General features: G+C 45.2%; 1 protein-coding gene across 1 annotated transcript in view; it reads left to right on the top strand.

Moving 5' to 3' along the window:
- Positions 1–25,315, top strand: part of LOC144116329 (tachykinin-like peptides receptor 86C) — a 669,775-nt gene that overhangs the window by 375,461 nt on the left and 268,999 nt on the right. The window contains exon 3 of the mRNA XM_077651073.1: positions 24,784–24,934. Coding sequence (XP_077507199.1) covers positions 24,784–24,934 — 151 coding nt within the window. The remainder of the gene's footprint in view (positions 1–24,783; positions 24,935–25,315) is intronic.

Here is a 25,315-nt window from a genome sequence, read left to right as displayed (position 1 = left end):
GAATTCCTCTTGCTGGTGCGACAGAGCACAACTGGGGCTCTGTTCTTAAGAATATCACTGGCACTTTTTCTCCGTGCATTGGAACGATTCAAAACAGCGTATTCGGTACCCTGAGGCACTGTATGCTTATCGCTGTGCCAATATTTTGGTCAGCGAAAATAGAAAAAACATTTACAGGCTGTAAAGTAGGCAGCCGGTACTTAGTTTTTACGTATGCGCGCCATGACCGTGTTGCGTGAAAGGTCACTTTTATAAATTCCGCGACAGTTGTCGCATGTGACACGCGTACAGGGTGTCATGAGCAAGGATTGCATTTGGACGTTTCCGAGACCATGGGCCCATTGGCTGACACTACCTTTTAAGGATACGGATGCGCTACTGCGTTGTTTTAAAGGATTCGTACGCATTAAGTCAGGTCTGAAATGGCCAATCGAGCGGGTAGCTTCCTCTTAACGGTCTCAAAGAGTGGTAAAGTAATTGGAACTGTGAAAGCGGCAGGGTGGCATCAACATACTGACAAGTGTGTAAAGAAGTGGTGACATTAGCAAGGGTCATTAATATAAACGTTCAATGGGAGGGATAAAAATTGAGCCTCGACGGACTCCACACTTGAGGTACGTGACAGCGCTCTGAATATGTTAGAATCTGGCACCGCTATGAGAAATATTTTGCTAGCAGCATCAAGAAATATTCTCCGAATCCGTCATAATGAAACTTGCTGCAAGTAATTCAGGACAGACAGTGTTCTATGCTATGTGCAGCGCCTGTAGGGGCGCCATTGAAAGCAGCGTACCAGCGGTTGTTGGAACTTAAGGCGAACCTCAAGCCGTAAACATGACTGAAGTGATTGAGTGCGATTTGCCGTTTACGCGTGTGCCAGATGGTTAATTCTGTGGTGATAGTGCGCGCAAGAGGATGGCACTGTGTCAGAGCGGACGCGTGTCCGACGTCAAGGCTGTTTGGGACGACATCGTCTCCATACGCGCCACGTGTCTGCCTCACACGAGTGTCAACAGGCTCGCCTGCAAAGAGAAGCTCAGTGCGAGCATGCCGCTTTCATTATATCGCCACGCGAATGCCTTCATGCGTTGACCCATGACCAATGCTCTTTCCTTGCTTAATGCACATGCTTGCTTCGTTTACATGCGTTCTGCTGTAATAGTAGGACGTTCGCAAGGGCGCGGCCGGGTGAGAAACCAGCAAGCTTGTAAACCAGAACGATGAGCATCAGGAAAATATCACATATTGGACTCAGGCATGAAGGTTTAAAGTTTTTGAGCTTCCGTCCTATCACTGTCTGCACAGCACAAATTTCACAAGTTCCGTCGTTAAAAAAGCACAGCGCTTCCATGATTTCATGGGAACACGCGAGTGTGATAACATCATCATCAGACTGACTACGCCCACTGCACACGAAAGGTCTGTCTCATGTCTCTGCAATTAACCCTGTTCTTTGCCAGCTGCGTCCACTGTACACCCCCAAACTTCTCAATCTCATCCGCCCAACTAACTTTTTGCCGCCACCTGCTGCGCTTTCCCTCTCTTGCAATTCACTTCGCTACCCTTAAGAACCAGCGGTTATCTTGCATTCGGATTACATGCGCTGCCCAAGTCCATTTCTGCCTCTTGATTTCGACGAGGATGTTATTAACACGCGTTTGTCCCCTAACGCACTCTGCCCGCTTACGGTCTCTTAAGGTTACACCTTTCATTTTTATTTCCACAGCTCGCTGTGTGGTCCTTAACTTAAGCTGAACCCTTTTAGTTAGCCTCCACGTTTCTGTCTCGTTGGTGAGTACTGGCAAGACACAGCTGTTGTACAATTTTCTTTTCAGGGATATTGATAAACTGCCAATCTCGATCTGAAGGAACCAGCCCATGTGCGCTCCACCCCATTCTCATTCTTCTTTTCATTTCCCTCTCATGATCCACATCAGCGGTCACTACCTGCCCTAACTAGACGTATTCCCTTCCTACTTCAAGCTCCTCGCTATCAATTGTGAACTGCTGTTTCCTTGCGAGGCTGTTTAACCTTAATTTGGTTTCCTCTATGTTAATTTTGAGCCCCAATGTTCAGCTTTGAGATATCAACAGAGACCATAGCTGAAAAGTTGCCTCACCGGTTATCCCAGAGCATATTGCTTTTATATTATATATATTAAATTATTGTCAGTATCACCCCCATTTTCATAAGTATCACCTTATCACTCAAGCACCGAAAGCGCATGTTGCACTACCTGCTTTAGTGCCCTTAATTAGAATAGCGAGGGCAGCGCTGTCTTGACATTGTTTTCGTATTCTTGCCACATTACTGGAACACTGGCTCCTTTCTTCGAATTAATTGCATGGAAAGTTTCCAAAATGTAGAATTCGCAAAAATATTTGTTCAGTGCGATGGGGGATGGTGAAGCGACGTTGACGACGCAAGCTTGCTGTAGTGCAGCTTTACAAGAGGCATTTTATGAATTTTTTCCACAGATGCCTGATTTCTCGCTACATGAAAAATGTACTTGCAAGCCAGGACAGGGAAGGCGCTGCAAATACATTGCTGTAGTGGTGCTGTTTGTGACAGCAAAAGAGTACAGATCGCGGTCAAATGACCTGTGGTAGTAGGGGAAGCCTTCTGTAAAAAAATTCTTGGGATTTACCAAAAGGTAGCATGCCTAAAAAGCTTAGATCGGAAGCAAGTTAAAGAGGCGGTTGCACAGCCACCAGCAGCCTCTCCTGTCCGAGATGCGACAGCAGTAGCCGCTTTGCCTGACGGCCTTTGAAGAGTAAACTCATTTTTTACTGCAATTAGCAAATAGCCGTCTTTTGAAGTTTTAAAGGAAGTAGAAGATGAAGTAGTCCGGAACTCAGCGCCACTTGCAGAGGGAAGCATACGCACCATAGCACTGCCCGGTCGATTGACACCTGCAGGAACATACACTGTGAAATGAATTTTTACATGCCAAAGATTGTGGACACTCCTGACGATATACTTCGTACTGAAGCAAAGACAAGATTTCGATTATTGGAGAAGCATGCGGGCTAATCGCATATCTGCCAGCAGCCGGCCGCACAACGGCCTAAATGTAATGTAGTCGGGATCCCACTGCAGTCGCCCAAGGGGTTTTGAAGGACAAAAGATTCTGGTCCCTTGCCACTGCTTTTGTAACTGCCTTGGAATTTGGAGCAGTCAAACCTTAAGAAAAACAGATGTGCACTGAAGCCTCTACGGCTGCAATCGATGCTCGAACAGCCATGGTTGTGCTGAACACCGACGGCACTGTATGTGAGAACCATGACGGCACTGTTTCAAAGACATTCCGAAGAATCAGACCACAGAATAAACTTTGAAAAAACTAGCATTCTGGGAACCGAAACAAATTATCGAAAAAGGCTCTTACTCGAATCCTGAAGCATTCAAAATACCCGGAATAACATGAACCGCACAAAGGGAATCCTGTCGCATCGCTCTGCAGCTCAAAGAAGAAAAGTCGTCATTGACCACCTCCCCACAGTCCAGCAATGTGACTCACAGCCTTAACCCCCTACCCCTCACTCCCCTTCCCCCGCGCCTTTCTCATCACAGCTTTCGTTCTTTAGACCTCCTGCTGCCATCCATGCACACTTATTTTAATCCCTGTGCGAGATACGTATGTGCGGTCTGTGCAGGTGGATTGCACAGCAAGGCGGACTTATGTACGTGTTACAGCTCAGTGATTGAACGATTAATTAACTAAAATTAAATAATCAACGTTCTTACTCTTCATATTAGGGGCCAATATTATATCAGGAAATGGAAGGTTGTCAACACGAAAGCTGAATCCAGTTAAATTTTGTTGACCTGCAACGCAGTTCGAAATATTTAACATCAAAAATACGTACTTTTTATCTCGTAAAGTTGGCTTCCCTCAATGCACATTTTACAGCGTATACAGAAGCAGTTAGTTGGATTTCCGCGACAAATTTGGTTTTATGGTTTGGTTTTATGTGGGTTTAACGTCCCAAAGCGACTCAGACTATGAGGGACGCCGTAGTGAAGGGCTCCCGAAATCTCGACCACGAGAGGTTCTTTAACGTGCTCTGACATCGCTCAGTACACGGGCCTCTATACTTTGGCCTCCATCGAAATTCGACCGCCGCGGCCGGGATCGAAACGCAGTCTTTGGGGTCAGCAGCCGAGCGCCATAACCACTGAACCACCGCGGCGGCCGTTTCGAGAGAATACTACGCCCAGCGACGCCATTTTAAATCTGTGCAGTGCGGGAAGCTAACTTTACGGGAAAAAGATTTGCATTTTTGGCTTTAAATATTTTGAAATACGTTGCGAAAAAATAAATTTAAAAACTGGACCCAGCATCTATTTAAACAGCCTTCAGTTTGTTAATATAATATCGGCACTTGAAATTAAAAGTTAAAAAGTACTTAATTTTAGTTAATTCTTTAATCACTGAGACCTATCATGTACCTCATGTCCGCCTTGCTGTACAGTCCACCTGCACAGAGCGCACCGACGTAGCTCTGTCAGCGTTTAAAAACACAATATTGTCACGAGGTGGTGACGGGAACTCCGCCGGGGTCACGTAGCACCGACTGGGGTCTGGTCTTGAGGAAGGCACAGAGCAGCTCGTAAGAGAATACTTTAATAGGCTGGCTTACGCCCACTAAGAACAGCTCTGAAAACTCAGCGGCGGCGACAGCAGCGAACGTGCTCGGCGGTCGTCGACTAACAGAATGCCCGCCGCTCTTAGCCGTGCTCGATTTTAAAGGCGGCAAGGAAAGTTCCAGAACATAGTAGGCACACTTGCGCGAGGCTAGGAAAAATCGAGATAACTCTGGTCGCCTTTCGCGTCCCAGAAAAGTGATAATGCGGCGTGCCTGCCGCGATAAGAAGATCAGACAAAAAACAAGCTTCGCGGCAATATGTACACAGTTAAATAAACACCCCGCATAAGGGGCCTCACGTATTTATGCAAAACATTCAGCACTGAGAAGAAGTACTTAGAACAAGTAAACCTATGTACCTCAAATAGTACTGTAAGAGAACAGTACGACAGATTTAGTTTTAGCTTCGTCAAAGACAAGAGAACGTTGTTCGAACATCTTCAGTTTCTGTGCTTTGAAAGAATCAGTGACAGCTCATAGCTTTCCGAAGACTGAGACTGAAACACCAGCTATCAATTACAGTATGTTGGCAGCATTGTCTTGGCTACGGGGTGCAAGTGTCTGATAGCCTTGAAAATTTAGAGTGTTGCTTGACAGTACCACATTCATCGCGTTGCATGCTGTGTCTTTGAGCTCTTTCGTTGTGCCTCATGCAGCACCTTTGGTGCTTTTCTTCATAGGAAGCACAGCCAAACGCAAATTAAATTCCTTTGTTAATGTTCACAACCCTTAAAAAACAAGATAAAGCTAGTTACTTTTTTCTAGCATGCGACATTTGGAGGCATATGGCAGATATTTTCACTGAAACTAGGAGACTGCAACGGAAGGAATGAAAAAGTGCGCACGAAGAATACAAATTTGTTCAAGAGGAAAAATGACTGAGGAAAAAGATCAAAATCATGGGAAATGGCCACCCTTAATTTTAAGTTGTTGTGCCTGTGGCAATACGTACTTCTCTGAAATTATTTCTGCTCAACACATGTCTCTTGCAGACAGAAATAAAACCACGAAGGGCGCAGCAATGATAAGAAGCAACCAGTCACTTACCTGCGTTCCAGCATTTCAGCTTTGCATGAAGCAAAAGAAATGGCTTCGTGTGTCAAGTTGAGTTTTCCACGCACAAGGGCCTGTTAGTGATCCCACCTATACAATGTACAAACAATATGTGGAACCATTAATATTTTATTACCTGTGTCATGAGCCACTGAACTGCAAGTGAATCACAACAGTGCAGTTAACTATGCCATCACCCTGAAGATTTTACATTTATCAATCTAATGTGACCATCCGGATAATATGGAATGTAACTAATAGACAAGATGACGACAGCCCTGCTTTATTTCTCTTCACCTTTGTTAGTACTTGGTGAGACTCGCTACTTAATGCTCAAACAACGGCTGCTGTCCAATTGTCACGTTTGGCAATTAAGTGATGCAGCACAAAATTGACATTTGTTTCGTGCACAACATTTTTAGAAGCAGCTGGAAGATCACTGCTCCAAAGGTGCATGAGAAAAGCTGCCGGGCATTCACACTGCTTAAAGCTTTGGACGGTCAGTTTAATGCATGAATAAGCGAGCGCAATGGTGTAGCAGTGATGGTAGCTTGTTCTACTTATGGACATAAAGGGAAACAAATATCGCAGATTCTTCATTTGCAGCTATGAAGCAAACTACATACGCTTCTTTTCTGCACCTCTAAACTGCCGTCAACCATGACATCTTCCAGGGCTGGGTTATCTCTATGAACGCTCTCTTCCTCCTGCTCACGTGCATGCAACCTGCAATCATGACAAAATATATCTCAAAGTGCGCTCTTAGTACTGGCTTTTCCCCAAGAAACAGCAGTTCAGATACATGTATTTATGCTCAATACATGGACCACTCTTCTCAATACACACAATGAGCCTATTTCACTCTCAGCCTCTGCCTGCATGTTGTAAAAATAAGGCCATTGAGCCAATTACTCACCACACAATGAAATTAAGTTACTATTTCCTTTGTACGTATCCAAGAAATTTTTATGGCGACAAAAAGCGGAGGGTAAAATGAATATAAAAGAACTTCCAAAGTTCACGGGTATTGCTTCAATGATAGGAGATAAACGACTTCTTGTGCGTTGAGCAATAACCTTTAATATCCTACTCTGTTTTTTCTTGAAATTGAGTACAATGCGCCAAAAAGTCTGAATGAGCTTGTCATCAAACTACCTGTGTTATATTCAGCAACGAGGAAAATCAGGCTAACAGTGCCATAGCACACTTCAGGCCTCGTTAGAACCATTTTCACTCATTTACTCCTGCCTACGTGGCCTTTGTGCAAACAACAGAAATAGAGTTTAAAGAGGAATCATCAAGCCCCTGCTCTGCCTCAGTTGTCTCAGATCAGCGAGCAGAAAACACCAACAGTCAAGTTTAAATTTACCTTTAATCCCCTCGGAACTGCCAGGATTGATTCGTCTGTGCACGCTTAGAAGTATGCTTCGAGTGTACGTCGTGTTTCTTGGATCATTTGACCTCTCGCCATTCAGGAAATGTTTGCTGCAGATACTGCTGTTTTCAGTAGACTCGCAGGGACTCCCATTCTCTCTAAAAGACCTATTGATCGCACAAAATTGCAAGAACCAAGCAATTAGTTAAAGATTACAATTACGCAATATTAGCAGTGTGAAAGCAAATGCAAAGCATGATATTAAATATTGCTTGTAAGCCAAATGCTGCTATACAATCCTTTTCAAAGTAGAGCTGGTTTGTGAAGTATATCGCCTAAAGGAACTCAGGCTATGAGCGACTCCTTTTTGGGTGGTTTCGGATAATTTCGACCATTTTGGGTTCTTTAAAAAGCACTGACATCGATAGCACACTTCAAGGGCCTGTAAGCATTTCCCGTTCAACGAAGTGCGGCCGCCGCGCCTGGGATCGAACCCGCGTCTTTATGGGTAGCAGCCGAGCACATAACCACAGATCCGCTGGGGGGCGGGGGGGGGGGGGGGCTTTCAGAGCAGAGACAAAACCACAGTGAAGCAAAATGAAGACATATTCACTCATTTCATGCAAAAAAAAAAAGAAAACCAGCGCGCGCTACCACTACTAGGCAGGATAAGAATAAATTAAGGTTTCAGAATCGTTTGCACCTTTCACGCGGCCACAACGCGTAACTCAGCCGCAGCAAAGAGATTATACCCCAACTGCTGACACCAATATTTCGAAGTTCACGCGTTTTCCATTACCGCGAAGTCGTGCTAAAAGCATTCAATGCGAAGCTGAACACAGTGTCAGAAACCTTTAATGCTCACAGGTGCCAGGTTGAACAGTAAGCATGCAAATAGCTGAGGGGAGCGTACACCGAATATTCTACGCCACAGGTCGCAATTGCGTGCCGTAGATAGGTAGAGCAACAGCCGACTCCGTGCAAGGCATGTGTGCACGGAGTAAGATAGCCTACTCACTACGTGCATGGGTGATAGCGTGATGTATTTTTTAAGGTGCCGTCACCTACTTTTTAACACGAAGACTTTTGTTCAAAGCGTCTAAACACACTGAGCACTCCTTTTTTGTTTATTGAACACACTGAGCACCTCACAGATTCACTCTGCGTTCTCTGTTTTGTGAGCCTAACTTGCATCGTATCTTCTCGGCTATAGACGAGGTGACCAAGTTTAAACGAGGAAGCGTTCGCTAAAAGCGCAGCGAGAAGAAAAAAAAGCAAGAAACACAGCAATAGCTCTGACATTGCAGTAAACAAAGCACGAATGCTTATTTTCTGCGTCGAACGGCCGCGATCCACAGCCGACTTCGCTCTCGCTCGTCAGGCAGCACCAGAAACTTATAGAAGCGTGTTCCTGGCGAGATTTTGTGCGTGCTTTAGTAGCCAACTATACAGCAGTGTTTTCTGCACATCGCTGAACGCTCACAGCATTACGATCAAGGACCCAAACCCGACCGCACGCGCATATACACGCTGACGGCAACAGCGCCCGCGATCGAGCCCGCCTACACTTTCTAGCCTTGCATGCAGGCGGCACTGTCGGCGCTTTGCGCATCGCGTATGCCCTTGTAACATGGGCGTACATAACCTAGGAGAAGGAAACCAGGATTGTCGCTAAGCGTTCTTGCTGCTTTTCACAAAGCAGAATTGACCTAATCCTGCGTGTGAACGCCACTATTCACACTTAGGGGAAAACCACGGTTACCTGAACCGAGATTAAGCGCGCTCGTGCGACAAGAGTATTCAACAATGGCCCGTATAGATCAAGGAAAGACCAAATGATATTTCGGTATTTCTCAAAGCGGGTTATAAGGTATCCGAGATATTTTCCACTAGAGTCAACGTAAAAAATCCAAATATAAAACCACGCTTTCGCTTGGTGAGTATAGGCTTTTTTTAATGCAGGAGTGCTTTAACGTCAAGATTTTCACCTCTTTTTGTCAGCACATATTTGTCTGTACGTACATTCGTCCGTATGTGCGTCTACACCACGAGAAAATTTGTTTAAATTAAACTCGAGGAATTCGCACCAATGCGTACACACAACGTTGCTGCCCTCTACTACCATGTAGGTCGTAGAAGCTTATGTAAAGAGGATTGCTCACATAATATTTGGCTTACAGTTAGTACAACATCAATAATCAATAGCGTACCTAAAAATTTGAGCCAATGTCAAGCGCAGCGAGGTTAAAGTTGGGAAGCAAAGATTTATATATAAGACACCGTAGGAGTGAACACTTTTATCGGAAGTATGCATAATATTCTTACGAGATGACCAAAGAGAGAGTCCTTGAAACGTTGTACTTTTTATCCTTTTCGAACGTGCAGGAAGTGTGTCTTTGTGACACGTTCTGTGCTTTGTTCGAGCAAAAGTTAAAGGGCCTTGTCGTACGTGCGCTTGCGCATGCTTGTAGCGTCTGCATTTGTTATCTTCGTGTGTGATAGTTCTTGTGTGCGTCTCGTTGACTAGTGGTGTGCACAAAATGTGTACAGATATGTTTGGGCTAAGGCTAGCGTCCTCGTTCCTTGCATTCGCCAGACCGATCTACCATGGAAAGTGTGACACAATTGGAAAGTGAATAAAATTCCATATAAACGCGCGAGTCAAGACGCCAATAACAGGCGAGGATTGTATGCACGCTACGTCATCGTTGCTGCCACGTGGGCAAGTTGCTTAACGAAAAGAGTGCATAAAAGTTAGTGTTAGTGACAAACTTCCATGTGTTGCTCCTTGGTTACATACGAGATCAAAACATTGAACAGCGCGCAGGAATTCCTGCAGTGGGGCAATGTGGGCGAAGCACGTATTAGACCACGAGTGTTTTGTACTGAATGAGTTATTGTCAAACAAAACAGACTTTTCAACAATCTGCCAGATACGGATAGTGTTTTAATATGTTATATTTATGGCCTCGGTACACCAGAATTACGGCGGCCGGGCACGCTTCTGAGAATGCTACTGTACACCACTATCAAATATGCGGGTAAAAAAAACACGTCTTTCAATTCGACGACGTTCATACGAATATCACCTAAGTAGTAGATATCCAGCCCAGCACTTCTCTTATGCTTAAGACTAGACATAACACCTAAAATTACCGGTTCTGTTACAGCAGGCAGAGAAGGAGGACCTACTCGGAGGGTGCGAAAAAACAAAGGCACATTTGAAACTGCCATGCACTTATCCTAAGGAACGTTATAATTGAGCGGAAGACGAGGAAGAGAGCTGTCGGGCTTTGCCCGTTCGTCTCTGCCACACTTTGTGAAGGATTTCTCATCGGTGCTGAACATCTCTGTTCACATAAGCTGCACTGCTACATCCTGGTATGATTCCTGCAATGCGTGCTGCTCCGCCGGTGCCGCACCCTGGCTTAACACCTGATTGTTCACCTGGCATTCCGTCAGGCCTAACTCAGCAGGCCATACCTGCTGTGCAAGCCCTACCTGCTGCCTCAAGCCTGGTGTCTTGCAACCACTCTTCTGCTCCAGCTGCATCAGGACCAGGATTTCCAGATCCTCATGGACAACGAACTCCTGATGCTTACAACTTAAGCCGTGATCTGCCACTACCTTCAGGTCAGGACGATTTTTCTGATTCGTCTGGTTCTTCTACTGTCATCTACATGGACACTACTGCGAAGTCCGGAGAAGGGTCTGAGCGATTTATTCAAGTGCCTTCAAAGCGCCGTCGTGGTTCAAAGCGGTCACTTATGAGTGCAGATACTCCGCATGTACCTCAAACTCCTAAGCACAACCTTACGGTTGTCATAAAGCCACTAGATTCCGGGTACTTCATTACCTGCATTAATCCACTATCATTGAGACAAGGTTTAGAATCTGAGGCTCCAGACGGAGTTCTTCACGTTCGCCCAACGAACGCCTAAACCTTCTGGCAGTTGACGCCCGTACAGCGCACGCAACTGAACGCCTCTTGCAAATAACAAGCATAGCTGGAGTTGCAGTTCAAGCCTACGAGCCTCGCCCCAGCAACTGTGGCGTGGGTGTGATTAAGGGTGTCCCCCTGGATCTCTCTCAATCAGACATCTACTCAGCGCTGCTGCAAAGAGCTCCGGTTAAATCCGTCCGCCGACTTGAAAACTCACAAAATATTCGCATTGTATTTGCGACAGAATCTGCTCCGCAATACGTGATTCTCGGTTATACAAGGTACCGTGTGTACGAGTACATACAAACACCACGGCAATGCACCAGATGGCAACGCTTCGGCCATGTGGCTATCGCTTGCCGACTTGCCTTGCGCAGCTCTCGTTGCGGTGGCAGCCATGACCGCAATGAATGTGCAAGTGATAACCCCCTTTGTCCTAACTGCGGTAAGCAGCATGAGGCGACGTTTTTCCGCTGCACTGCCTAGCAAAAGGAGAAAATTATCTACAGGCACAAGAACTCAAATAACACAGACTATAAGTCAGCAACACCTGCTCTATTTGACCAAAACCAAATCCGCGGAAGTCGCCGCAGAAAAAATTCATCGCCGGGGAAGAAAGCTCCTCAATCGCCGGACAAAGACAATGCCAGTCTCCTTAACATTGAGGACGTGGTTGAATTTCCTCCTCTTCCACCGCGCCAAAATGTTGGTCCACCTCATGTAGCGAGTACAAAAGTGAACACCCCACGGCAGCCGCAGTATGGAACCTGGAACCACCCACGTGAATGATCTATTCGCCAAAACTCCGACACTACCAGTTCCCTACTGTGCTCACTTGTTGCGGCTGTCCGCGCTTTCCTTACACAACACTCCTCGCCGGTGGCGAAGGCCATCTTAACAATCCTTGAATTCATTGCACCTCTTCTTGCACAATGGCGGTAGCACTCAATAGACCAGCTACTCTCCCTATCGTGCAAATCATCCGTAACAAGGCCACCATCTTCCAATGGAATGCCTGCAGCCTTGGTCCACGACTGTCTGATTTCCGACAATTTGTTTCGAAGCACCGTTTTCCGATCATTGCCATCTCAGAATCCCCTATGTGTACTACTATCCGTCTTTCAGGGTATACCGTTCTGAACTCGATGACAGGTGTTGACATCAGCAAAGTTCTTTTAGCTGTTCGGAAAGACGTCACCTCCATTCCACAACCCATATCTGACGACGCACGGAATGAATATGTTGCGGCCACCGTCAAGATGATGAACCTGTCCTTCACAGTGATTGTCGGGTGCATACTCCCCCGTGTCAACTTTGACGTCGACCGCCTTCAGGCTATCGTACGCAGTACCCCTGCGCCGCACGTTATTACGGGTGATTTCAACGCACATCATCCTGCTTGGGGAGGCATCGGATCTACAGCCAGAGGACGACAGTTCTTTGATTTCGCACAGTGCAACAATTTCACTTTCCTCAATAACGGTCAGGTAACCGTTTATCAAGGTACAAGGTCCAGTGCCCTTGACATTTCAATGATTTCTAATCATCTGTCGTCTTCAACAACCTGGAGTGTTGACACAGATTCTCATGGCAGCGATCATCTTCCTACGTATATAGAAGTTGGTGGTGCTCCCTTAAGTTCACAGCGCCAAGTAGCACGCTACACGAATTGGGAACTTTTCGCTGACACAGTTGAAAAAGTGGACCTCTCAAACCTCAATTATGAAAGATTCATCGATACTGTAGCACGTGCTAAAATGTCCAGCACTAAGGTTACAACGCTATCAAAAGTGCACTCAACTGCAGATGCTGAATATGAGCGACTTCGAGCAATTCGCCGCAGAGCATAGAGACGAGCACGCAGAACAAATTATAGAGAAGACATCAGAGTTGTTAGGCGCGTACAGATCCATGTTCAACGTCATTTGGACAAGCTGGCAAGACGGGAATGGCGATCCTTTTGTGCGAAGCTTGATCCCAGAAAGCCTCTTTCTATAATATGGAGCATTGTACGCAGCCTCAATAGACAGCCCGCCTCACTAAATCCTTTTGACTGCGTAGCTGTAAATGCGAATATTTCTCGTCTCGATGCAGCGGAGGCTTTCTGTTCTAAAATCACTGCTCGATTAAGGGCCATATCGGTGTCATTGCCTCTCGAAAGCTTTACCCCTTCACCTAATACTGCCCTCCTTGATGATCCGTTCAACATGGAAGAACTTCTGGCGGCTTTGGCAGCTACCAATAAAAAATCGTGCCCAGGACCGGACGGTGTAAGCTACACTGCCCTTTCTCATCTGAGAAGTAAGGCCAAGGTTCAGCTGCTCGCAGTTTATAACACCTCCTGGGAGACCGGCCGCCTTGAAACGCGTTGGAAGCGTGCGTGGGTGATACTTATCCTCAAGCCTGGAAAACCATCAATTGACTTAAACGTTTACCGCCCCATTGCGCTTCTAAGCTGCGTCGGAAACCTGATGAAGAAAATGGTACACTCCCGCCTTACCTGGGACCTGACAGAGGTATTTACCCTTCGGCCATGTCCAGTTTCTGAAAAGGACGCAGCAGCATCGACAACATTATTGCCCTCACAAATTGTGTTAATCGCAGCAAAACAGAGCGGTCTATGGTGATTGCTGTGTTTCTTGACGTAAAGGCAGCATTTGACAACGTCACACATGAAGCCATTCTTTAAGCCTTACAGTCAATTGGCATTGGTGGACGGATGTATAACTGGCTGTGCGATTATCTGCACGAAAGATCTATTTTCACGTCAACAAGTGAAGGCGACACAGCTTTGCATCAAATATCTCGCGGAGTCCCTCAGGGGGGAATTTCAAGTCCCACCCTTTTCAATAATTCTCTTGTTGGCTTGGAAAAATGCTTGCCTCCTACAGTTGAAATCCCCCTTTACACCGAAGACATCTGTATATGGTGTTCTGGACGCAACAGGCGCATTGTGCATGTCCGATTACAGAGGGCAATAGGTTGCATAGAATCATTTTTAAGTAAACGCCGTCTCGTCATGTCGCCAGATAAAAGCTCAGCAATTGCATTTTCGAGACGCGATCTTGCACACTACGTGCTCAAAGTTTCTGGTACCCAAATATCATATGTTACAAGCCATAAATTCCTAGGGGTGACATTTGACAGGCCACTGTCATGGTCCCCACATGTACAACAGCTTAAAATCAAGCTCTGCTCTTACGCCTATATCTTTCGTATGCTCTCCACCATCAGAAAAGGCTGCTCTACAACTTCATTACTACGGCTCTATGGTGCCCTGTGCGAAGGCCTCCTACGCTACAGTCTCCCAGCTCCTCAGGGTATCTCACAAACAAATATCAAACTCCTTGAATCTATGCAAGCTAAGACCTTGAGAATCTGCCTTGGTCTTCCCAACACCACCTCCACAGTGGGTACTCTAGCAGAGAGCAGGCGTCTATCTGCATCAGTACTGCTAACCCAGGAGTTGCTTCGTGCCCAGATGCGGTACGTCGCTCGTGTACCTCACCATCCACTCGCAGCGCATTGCATAGAGGAAGTTTCTGACATTCTCCCACTACACTACCAGCGCCCTGTCACGACCTCCTCTCTACCTTGGAGGTACATAGCATGGCAAATCAAAACAACGGTTCCTGGCATCAAAAGAAAAACAACCACCCCCGGTCCTGCACTTAAATATTTTGCCCTTGAACACATTTATGGATGCTACAGTGCGTACCGTCACATCTACACTGATGGCTCTGCCGCATCCGTCTTATCAGCGAATGGCGTCCGGGTTCCGTCAACGCGCACCACAATTTCGGCGTTACTCAGTCATCGCACCTCGACTACTGCTACCAAGCTGGCTGCTCTGCGAGCAGCATTCACTTACATTCTTCAACAACCCCCAAGAGAGCGGGTTATTTTCAGTGACTCTCGTGCTGCATTACAATCCATAAAGTCATCAGGAAGCCTTCAAGAGCTGATCATCGATGACTTAAACAGATTACACTCCGAGGCCTATGAGCTTGGACATCGTGTTGTGTTGCAGTGGTTACCCGCTCACTGTGGCCTTGCAGGCAACGAACGATCACGCTGACGGTGAAGCGAGGTCGGCACATGGCGACACCACCTTGCTGCTACCTATACCGTTTTCTCGCAGTGATGGCGCGAGACTTCTATATACAAAATCCTGGCACACGCAACGCTCTTTGGGGTGCGATCCGGAACATCAATAAAGACCCCTTCTTCGTATTGACCCCACTTGTGACTTCTGCATGCCACGCAATATAACTAGACGTGATATAAATTTTCTCCACCGCATTCGCCTGGACGTTGCCTTCACTAAATTCTATTTACATAAAATTGGTGCAATAAGTAGCCCTCTGAGCCCCACATGTGGTGTGCCTGAGGATCTGTCACATTTGATCTCCCGCTGCAAACGCTACAACAATCATCGCAAGACACTTTTAAGTGCTTTAGGACTCCCACAGGATGGCCCCGTGCTTATCGAGCATGTCCTTGGACCCTGGAGGAACGCGGCTTCGGCTGTGCGAGGGACAAAAGCATTTTTAGTGTTTTTAAGAGACACGGGTTTGGTGGACATTCCTTGACAATTTTTTGAGTGCGTGTGTGTTTGTGAGTGTGGGAGTGTGCTTGATTTCACCATTCACCCTTTCTTTTTTTCTTTTCCTTTTCTTTTCATCATCCTCTTCTCTACCCTTCTCTTCTTTCACCCTCATCAGGAGTAGCATGCCAGGCCGACAACCAGGCAGACATCACCTATTCCATTAAAGTTCTTTTTCTTCCTTCCTTCATCTACCGGGTTTTGTGACGCTGGGCCAATGTTGCGACTCACAGTTTTTTCATTTCATGGTCACTCACAGCAGCGCGTTTCATTCACAGCAGCCCATGTTTTGTGTGCGATAAGGAGTGCGCAATCAAAATTTCCTGCATAAAACTGCTTCTTGGAGCAATGGATCAGGGCAGGTACTTTACTCCTCACTGTGCAAGAGTCTGCGCGATAGATTCCATTCATTGAAGTTTGATGGCATCTTGAACAAGAACCAAAGGGAAGCATTTGAAATCTGGAAATCTTGGTTATGGAGGGTATTTGCAGTTGGCAATGGTGCACAAATGTAGGCAACATTTGGATAATAATTTTATAATTTTGACGACCTGGCCCCTCCAAGGATTAGTACAGAAGGGAAAAGCAGTTAGAGCATACCTCAATACATGGCAAGCCAAAGCATGCAAAATAATTTTATTTACAGATAGCTGCTAAAATCTTGCGTATTAAACCTGAGCAATGCTACGGTTCCTACATTGGAGCAAACATACAAGAAGTGGCGTTTCCAGGATTGTTTGCAATAAACAAATAAACCGAGATATATAACATATTCCGCAATATTAAGCATTCGAGCAGTTACAGAAACGCAACATGAATTAAGCAATTAAAGGAGAGTATGATTTACTATAGCCTTTAGTGGAGCAAAATAGACCAGTTGCGTTTTTTGAGCACTGACATTCCATTACCGCCAAATGTGGTCGAAAATTCCGGAGCGCTTCACTACGACGTCCCTCATAGCCTGAGTCGATTTTGGACGTTAAACCCCCATAAACCACAAACGAAACGAAACCAAACCATTAACAGCAAACGAGCTCACTGCATTGTACACGTCATTCTGCTGCGTACCGTTGGTCGTGTTGTAATAAAGGTGCTTTGCCAGTAACACACTGTAGTCTGCATACTGAAACAATGAACATTTTGGAAATTGCCAAAGGGAAGTTATTAACGAAAGCATATATCTACAGTGGTAATAAAACTGAATCTTGAAGCACACCAATATTCAGTGGCAACCTACCACTAAAAACGCCCGTATCATCTCCAGCAACTGCCCAAAATCGATTTTTCAAGTAGTTGTCTAGAATGGTCCGCAAAGCCCCATAAAAACCTGCCCAAAATAATGTTTTTCCACACAAAATTTGATTATTCAAGGTTTAAACGTGTTCGCTAGTGTTCAGAAGCGTCAACAGATTTTGATGAAGCACTGAGAACAGTTCATCTAGAATGCCTCATGGAGTGGAACTGTATGTACCCCGTCAGGATACAAAGCCAAACTGGCTATTAGGGAGGGTATAAAACTTATTTAAAAAATAGGACAGTGCGAAGAGAAACTTTTTCAACATCGGAGAGAGTATAGCCAAGGTATGATTTGGCCCGTAGCCTCGATTTTATCTTTCCTCTCTGAATTTTATAATCTCAAAACCATTGCAGTTTATTGGGCGTTCAAAAATTCCTCCGCTCATGAAGATATTAATACCTGACAGAGTAATAAAATTATTTCCGACGGCGTGCAATGATATTTCATTATATCGAGAATAATTGTATTAACAAAAAAATAAAACAATGATTTCTAGCTCACTCCTAAAAATCGTACCAGAAAACGTTGAAGCAGACATCAATTTCTTTAGTGAGCGAGCATTAGCAAGTGAGCATTTGCTCACATACTATCATCCTCTTATTAGAGCTGTTACGTTGTCATGGAGGTATTTTCTCATAGCATGTAAGGACACTAACAATGTTTTTAACCGCACAAAACCACCGCCAGTGCAAACCCAGGCGCAAGAGTCACCAAAAGTTTACATGTTGTAGCTTTTGCAGCGTTTCGGCGCCAATTCTCTGGACGAAGTCTTCTTGCGGACGGACTAAGTGGTCACAGGCCATCTGGCTGCTGCTGGACTGAGGTCACTTTTTCTTTGTTTCTAATCCGAAGCTTAGTTTTTGTTAAGCGTGTGATCCTTTCACAGTTCGATCCATGAGTGTTGTAGTGAGCAGTGTGTCGCAAACGGGGTGTACACTAGCTTTTTTGCAAACCAAATAAAGCCGTTCGACATAAAGGCGCCCAGACACAAAGGCCTGCTTCCACTTGCCTTGGCGAGGGAAGTGTATAAGTTCGTTGGTCGCCTATTGGTTCGGCGTGCTTTTTTTCTCGTTTATTTGGATTTTGCGCAACCTAGTTTCTAGAACTGAACTTCTATTTACGTTTTTTTTTGTAACCTAGATTACTTAACTTCTATACTTACTTTTCTTGAGGCTGCAGCACTCATAATTAGTGCATTTACAATAAACGTGACTGTTTGAGTATATATGTTACTGGTCCATCAGCTGTTGTTGCCAGCAAAGAATCGAAGAAAAACTACATTGGAGTTTTTCTGTATACAGGTACCATTTATATAAAAAATAGTAATCTTAAAACGGAAAATAATGGTCGCTGAAAAAAAAAACGAAAATTGCGTTCTGAAATAAAGCCGAAAAATTCGCCAAATTTTCAAAAATGAAAACTCTAAAGTTTGACTCCTGACCATCACCAAGCGCTAAAGCAAAGAAGTATAACTTGTATATTGAAGGTGGTCCAGTCAAAAGAAACAAATTATTCTGTAGACAGATTAATAACAAGGGGCACCACATCTTCACTCTTCTGAAGCCATTCTAACTGAAGGAATTATGACACAGGCAAGCTCGGTTATTAACACGACCTGATACGAAATAGTGGTCACCAAACTGTTGTGAAATAGTACACTAACGTTATTAACAGTTTTAAAAGCTTGAAGGCCTCGCCTTCCATGGAACGGGGTCCGCGAGCTGTCGTCTCGCCCAACGAGTGACACACCCACAGTCAATGTCAAAAGACCGGTTTGTTCCGGATCGAAGCAACGGTTGGAAAAGGTCACATCATACAACAACAAAGCCAAGCATGCGCTACCTATCTTGACAGCGCAAGGCTACGGCTACAAGAAAACAGGCTACCCCTGAGCGCGGCAGAACAAAAATACAGACTTGAAAAGGCAGTTAAAGAAAAAATACTCAGCAAGAATGGCATGATGCGGATGCGATCATTACGAATTATAACGCAGCCCAGCAGCCCATTATTCCACGACCTACGGATATTACCCTTCGATTCACTATGCCTCCTAAAAACAGTAAATGTCGTAAACAGTATCGTAAGAAACAACCACCTCTTCCATATGTCCCACTTCCATACATCATCGCCTACTACAAGAAATGTAGCAATAAGCCACTTTAATCAACAGCCCACGCACAACGTTTATGGAGAACAACGGCTCTCTTTCATTGGTGTTCAGATATTGAATACTCTTCCACAAGAAATAAAATACACTCAAAACTTTGCACTTACAGCTAAAAAATTCTTTCACGCATACATTAAACATATTAAAAGACACTTATCTGCTTTTCGCTTGCCATTTATTATTGTAATTTAACATGCACGATGTTTTTGAATTGAAGCGACTGTTCCTTGTTCTGTTTCTTTTTGTCATTTGTATTATGTATATATCCCTCTCTCCGCTCTTCCAAGTTTTTATTGTGCCTGTGACGAAGTGTCTGTATTATAGAATTTCCTTTCTTTCGACCCATAACTAGCTTACGGCTGCGGGTCCAAACAATGCTGGACACACTTTTATTGTGTTTTCATATATAAATAAAGAATATGAATTTAAATTCAAAATCAGGTGGCAGCTATGAGGGCTTAAAACGCCATATGAAACCTAGAGCCGCCGCGGTGGCTCAGTGGTTACGGCGCTCTGCTGCTGACCCGAAAGACGTGGGCTCGATTCCGGCCGCGGTGGTCAAATTTCGATGGAGGCGAAATTCCGGAGGCCCGTGTACTCTGCGATGTCAGTACACGTTAAAGAACCACAGGTGCTCGAAATTTCCGGAGCCTTTCACTACGGCGTCCCTCATAGCCTGAGTCGCTTTGGGACGTTAAATCCCTATAAACCAAACCAAACCACTCCCTAGTTACCACTCATCCACCTTTGTTCCTTTTCTAGAGTGGGCCTACTTCGCCCCAAATTTGGGGGGTCATTTCGAATATTTCGGGGCGGGCCAACTTTCAAACGCTACCGCATTTTCTTATTGATAATATGGTTTAGAAGTCCTCAAGTTTTTTTGCACCTCCTTGAAACTTTAAACCCTCCTTTCCGCCTTTATACGCCAAAAGTCTCAAGAAAATACTGCGCACGTAGAGAAGAACTGCGAAAATCTCGCGCTGATAATACCATGCAACAATCTCGGCGAATGTGGCAGTTTCTTTTCACTTAGACAAGTGAGGAAAGTAATCAGCGACAGCTGCATCAAGGAAGTGCGCTTTATGAGGGGCTTCAGCCAGGGTTTAAGACGTCCATAGCCTATTGCAATTGTTTCCGTTCAGGATACTGGCGAATAATAACGCTAATCGGGCAGCCATGAAGGCCGCGTGGGTGCCCTCTGTAACGTACTGCCTGGCTGCATTGAAGCGCAAACATTGCTTGTTTCGCTCGTGAAGAGTCTAGGCCCACATCTATATGTAATCAGTGTACGGATATGGTATACATTGTGGAACACTTTACGCAGAAACGTGCAACTGGCCGGTTGTCTGCTATATCCGAATTTAATGAGGCGAGATATTGCGTTCCTCCTAAATGCAGTATGCGTTTCTCACTCCGGTCTGGTAGTACCATATAAGTATATGGATATATGAGGCAATTGAGCCGGCAAGGGAAAGAGGAGGGAAATACAGGTATGGCCCCATGATGTGGCCCAGGGCTAAGCAAAAAATGTCTCCAACCCTAATTTGAAAAGAGCAGCAGAGCTTAAATTTGCCTGCTTTGTCTGCAGCTCATGTAACTGGTCAAATTTACCGAGCTGCGAGAAATTTTAATTTAGTTTCTTCTGGCTAGCAGAAGAAACTAAAGGCCTGCAGATATGGTGCGAAAGGACTGGCGCAAAAGTTGCAGCAGCTTATAGCTCAGTCACGCTGTATATGAGGCAACGACACTGCTCCTGAAGCCAGGCTAAGTAGGGCAATCAGCCATGCCACCTCTTATGCAAAAAGACGTCAGGCAATCTCATACGGCCACCGTCATCTGTCCGCATTGCAGGAGAACCCTCGGCAAACCTCGGCAGTGATTACTTCATGGGTGTGTTTGCTAGGAGTCTAGACGCAGCGCAACGCAAGTAATTAGACTCCCTACGATCACGTTCGGGTAACAAGTGTCGAAGGTGCGCTTCGTGGCCTTTTTCCGTGCGGCTGTACGCGCACGTGTCTGCCTGTATGAGTATTGATGCGCCCACCTGATATGCGTCTGCATTGTGCGACTGGGTGTTGGTGTCAACCCACGACCGTTGACAAATTCTGGCTGTAGTCGAGACTGAAGTGTACGGACCACGTGTTTCGAAAGTTGCCAGAACAGGGCACCCCTTATTGTAGTCAGCGCGTAGTCGTGCGAAGAGGCAATTATCGCTGCGGCTCGCTTGTTTTTGCTAATAGAGGGGTCGAGGACCACAGCGTTATCTCTCGCCGGCACGCGCAAACAAATTAACAGGGCTGTTCCACCCACACGCACGTGGGACCACGTGGGCGCGTTGGGCTGGCAGCTTTTGCCGCAGGCGGCTCGTTCTTCACACCAGTCTATCTGAACAATCTCTCCTCTACTGGGGCACTTGCTCTTCCCCCCGAACACTGTAACGTGAGCGACTTTGTGTCTTCGGCTTCCTCCAGCACTTCGGTAAACTCTTGCTTCGCTTCTCACTTCCTTTCACACTGATTCACTCTTTCTTATTCTGCTCGTCTATACAGTCCGCTTTTCCGAAAGAGAGAACAGCAATTCATCGTTACCCACGTGGCCAAGAACAGGATGCAGTTACCCCGATTGCGGTCGGACAATTGCGTTGTTTGCGGGAAACCGGCCGCGTTTTTCGCTCAGAAGTTTCAGCCAGCATGCCTTGCCTTTCAGGAAGTTTGCAAAGTTCTCTCCTCCTGAAGAGCACAAAGCAACAAACCATCGCTGGACCCGTCATCGTATCGGCTAGCTTTTCACGTTCTGTTTTTTTTTTCGGAATTCTTGTTAAGAGGAGACTGGGGCGGGGCGTGTCTCGTTTACTCTGCCGGGATTGCGGTCCGCTCGGCTCCGTGAACATCGCAGCGAAGCCAGCGGGACGAGCGGCTTGGTATCAACAAAAAAAAAAAAAGAACGCTTCGAACTAACAACAGTGTGGGCAAAATATCTGGGCGCTGTTCTTTCTGCATATATTTTGTGCCCTTCTTTTGCGGGCGGCGGCTGCCGTCGTTTAGATTGCGGGACAGCTCTGCGCCCCGGAATCCTAATTTCGGAGACACCTAATCCAGTCTGTGCGCTTTAATGCTCCACCAGTCAAGGTTGCACGCTGCTTCCTGCTTGGTTGCTTCTCTTCCGTGTTTTCTTCGCTGTGACCAGCCACCATTCCAAAGGAAGAACGCCACGAATACATGAATTTGTAGGACCAGCCACATTTTATGTCTCGTATGACATCGAAGTGCGCGTCAGGTGTATCTTTTTAGCACCAGATGTTAAGAATATTTCAACACTTAAGCGTGTCGATTGAATTCACGGTAGAACGAGTGTTGGCGAAATCTTACAAAAATGCCTGACACAGCGCCACGCCCCTTCTAAACCCGAACGTTGACGTCTTCTGTGTACAAAACACAAATAAAACCGCACAGTAGAACATTAAAACGTAATTATCGCCAAGAAAACATACAAACTACAGCCAAGTTTTTCTACGTGTCACTGCAGGAATGCACGCGTTCTGTTCAATGCTTTGATGCTATGCAAGCAGAAGGAAGACGACGAGGATGGTTGCCAATAAAACACATTTGTGCCCTTGTTTCGTTACTTCTGCTCATAACATGCTTAGAATCATCACCTGCTATCGGCGTGTCGGCGCAGGAATTTGTTTTTAACTTTATTTACCTTATATACATGTCGATGCAGCCAGACACACAACAGGTACCACACTCGAAGAGAGAAATGCGGACATTATAAGCACGTGCGAGCGCGGAGATGCGAGGCAGGCTGCGGACTTGTCCTCAAAGACAACAGAGAATGCATTGCAGAGAAAGACGTTTTTCTCACTTACAAAAGATTGAAAGCTTTAAAGCTATCAAGGCGCTTCTCTTCGGTCACCTGAGCATATCGCGTATTGATCAGCGGACAAAATTTATCTCTCGTACGGTAACTTTTATATACATTTTTTCTTTTCTTTTTGCAATTCGCTGCGTGAAAACGTAAAAACAGTTTTTAGCAGCACTCTTGTTGTTACTGTTGCACTAATTGCAAGCTAACTATCACGTCAGCAAGGACGCTTTGCATAACCTTCTATGACCTGTTGAAATGAAGGAAGTTCGGGGGTATCTGTTGCTGCGACGCGCCTATTCTTTCATTCTTTTCTATCGCGTCTATTACTTTCAAGTCTTATACATCCACATGGGGCAGTGAAAGAGGCCCGAATTGAGATAGTCATTATAGCGTGGACAGACAAAAATCTAGGACAAGGAGAGGCAAAAATGTCCCAGTTAAATGCATTATTGTACAATCGAACCTGTTTATAACGAAACGGTTTATATAAAAATAATGAATATAATGAAAGAATGATGACCCTCCATAGAAGCTCTGTCAACACGGGCTATAACGAAGCTACGCCTATAATGAAGTAACAGCCGGGATCCTTCAGCTCGGCTATAACGAGATTCAACAGTTATTACTGTATGAAATGTATTAAGCCCTATGCTAATCTTGAATTTCTAAGTGGCAATAGATTTTCTCGCGTTTTATTTTTTTAAAGGTCTGAGTTGATACACTTTCTAATAATATCATGTCTCACAACAGCTTCTTTGCGGAATATGGAGTTTTATTAGCTAGTTTTTGACCGCTGTCATTATTTTTGACCTGTGAGCACTGTCAGTGTTTCTTGCCTATACATGCAATTTCGCAGGTCGTTGTGAGTGCGACTGCTGATATATTTGTGGAAGTAATGACAATGCACGTCTTTGTTTATGTGTTGTTGTTTTTTTATTTATTTATTTGAGTGCCCTAAGGCCCGCCTGGGCATTAGATGGGGGGGGGGGAAGCGATTAACAAAAACACAAGGGTTCACAGCATACATAATACCAATAGAGGAAAAAGAAGAATGAAAGAACAAAGCGCAAATTATCCAACTGGGTCAGTTTTATACATCGTGGGCATAGTGAAGTGTGCATTAAACACAAATAATATGTACATGTACAACGGAAAGCAAAGTACAAGGCGGCAAGTTCAAACAGACTGCAATGCTGCCGGACTAATTCTTTTCTTTACGTACGAGTATGAAACACGAACTAGCCAAGCAAAACGCTTTGCTTCTTTGAGTACATTGATGCAAAAAGCCTGAAGGGCTGGTTGTGTGTGTTTATGGTGGATGGTCATGGCTAATTTTACATACATGATGTTTGGAATAGCTGATAGGTGGCGTTCACTAAACAGCGGTGCGGTAAGAAAAACATTGACATGAATACTGTGTTATTTTTGTCGTTCCTCAAACAAGCAGGTGCTGGTACAATTATGTCTAATCTCGTTGCTTCTGCAACCGATTGGCTGTCCTTATTTAGAAATGACCCTAGTGGAATAAAAAAACTGGTAAAGATGCAGTTGGTATGAATACACAAACGGTGGCTTTTGTATTAACAGAAATAAATTTATGAAATATAACACACAATGATTAGTGATTTTGCGAATTCATGCTCGTATTATGGGAAGCCATCTTTAACCTACTGTTTTAACAAATTCGCTGTGAAGTATTCTAGAAGTACTCTGAAGTATCCCAGGTGCCATAAAAGACGAGATTGAAGTTTCAACGCCCAGTTTTCATTTCTTGTGGCCACAATTTGCGCCCCCTTCTTGGACACCACACCTCCGTCCTGTGCAGTTACAATGTGGTGTTCCTGGTGCTGACCTACGGCGTTCCCGTGGCCACACTGGCGATCACCTATTGGCGCATGAGCCTGGTGCTGTGGGGAGACCGGTGCATCGGAGAGTACACCAGGCAGCAACAAAACGTCCATCGCAGCAAGCAGAAGGTGAGCCATATCCGGACCGATCCTACTCACGAACGACGCCGCTAGGTCCGCAACTTCAGGTGCTTTGTTTTTTTATTATTCAAGTTGTTTTTCTTGGGTATATTTAGCTCAAAACATCAGAATAAACATCGCACACTTCGAGATTCCTAATTAAGTACAGACACCAAGTTTTTGCTTGCGTTATTTTTCCTTTCAAATGACGCGTTAGACGCTGGTGTACATGGATCACCCCCTGGTATTTGCATATGACCGTTGAATAATTTACCATTCAATTTCTCCTTGACGCTGTTTCGGTTTTGTTTTCACAGGCCGAACGACAACTGCGACGTGTAGGTGATTTTTAGGTTACGCGAGGCTTGAAACATATGGCAATATAACTGT

The sequence above is a fragment of the Amblyomma americanum genome, chromosome 1, assembly GCF_052857255.1.
Source record: "Amblyomma americanum isolate KBUSLIRL-KWMA chromosome 1, ASM5285725v1, whole genome shotgun sequence".
Classification (NCBI taxonomy): Eukaryota; Metazoa; Arthropoda; class Arachnida; order Ixodida; family Ixodidae; genus Amblyomma; species Amblyomma americanum.
Note: the sequence above shows the minus strand (reverse complement) of the source record. Positions and strands in the feature narration are given on the sequence as shown.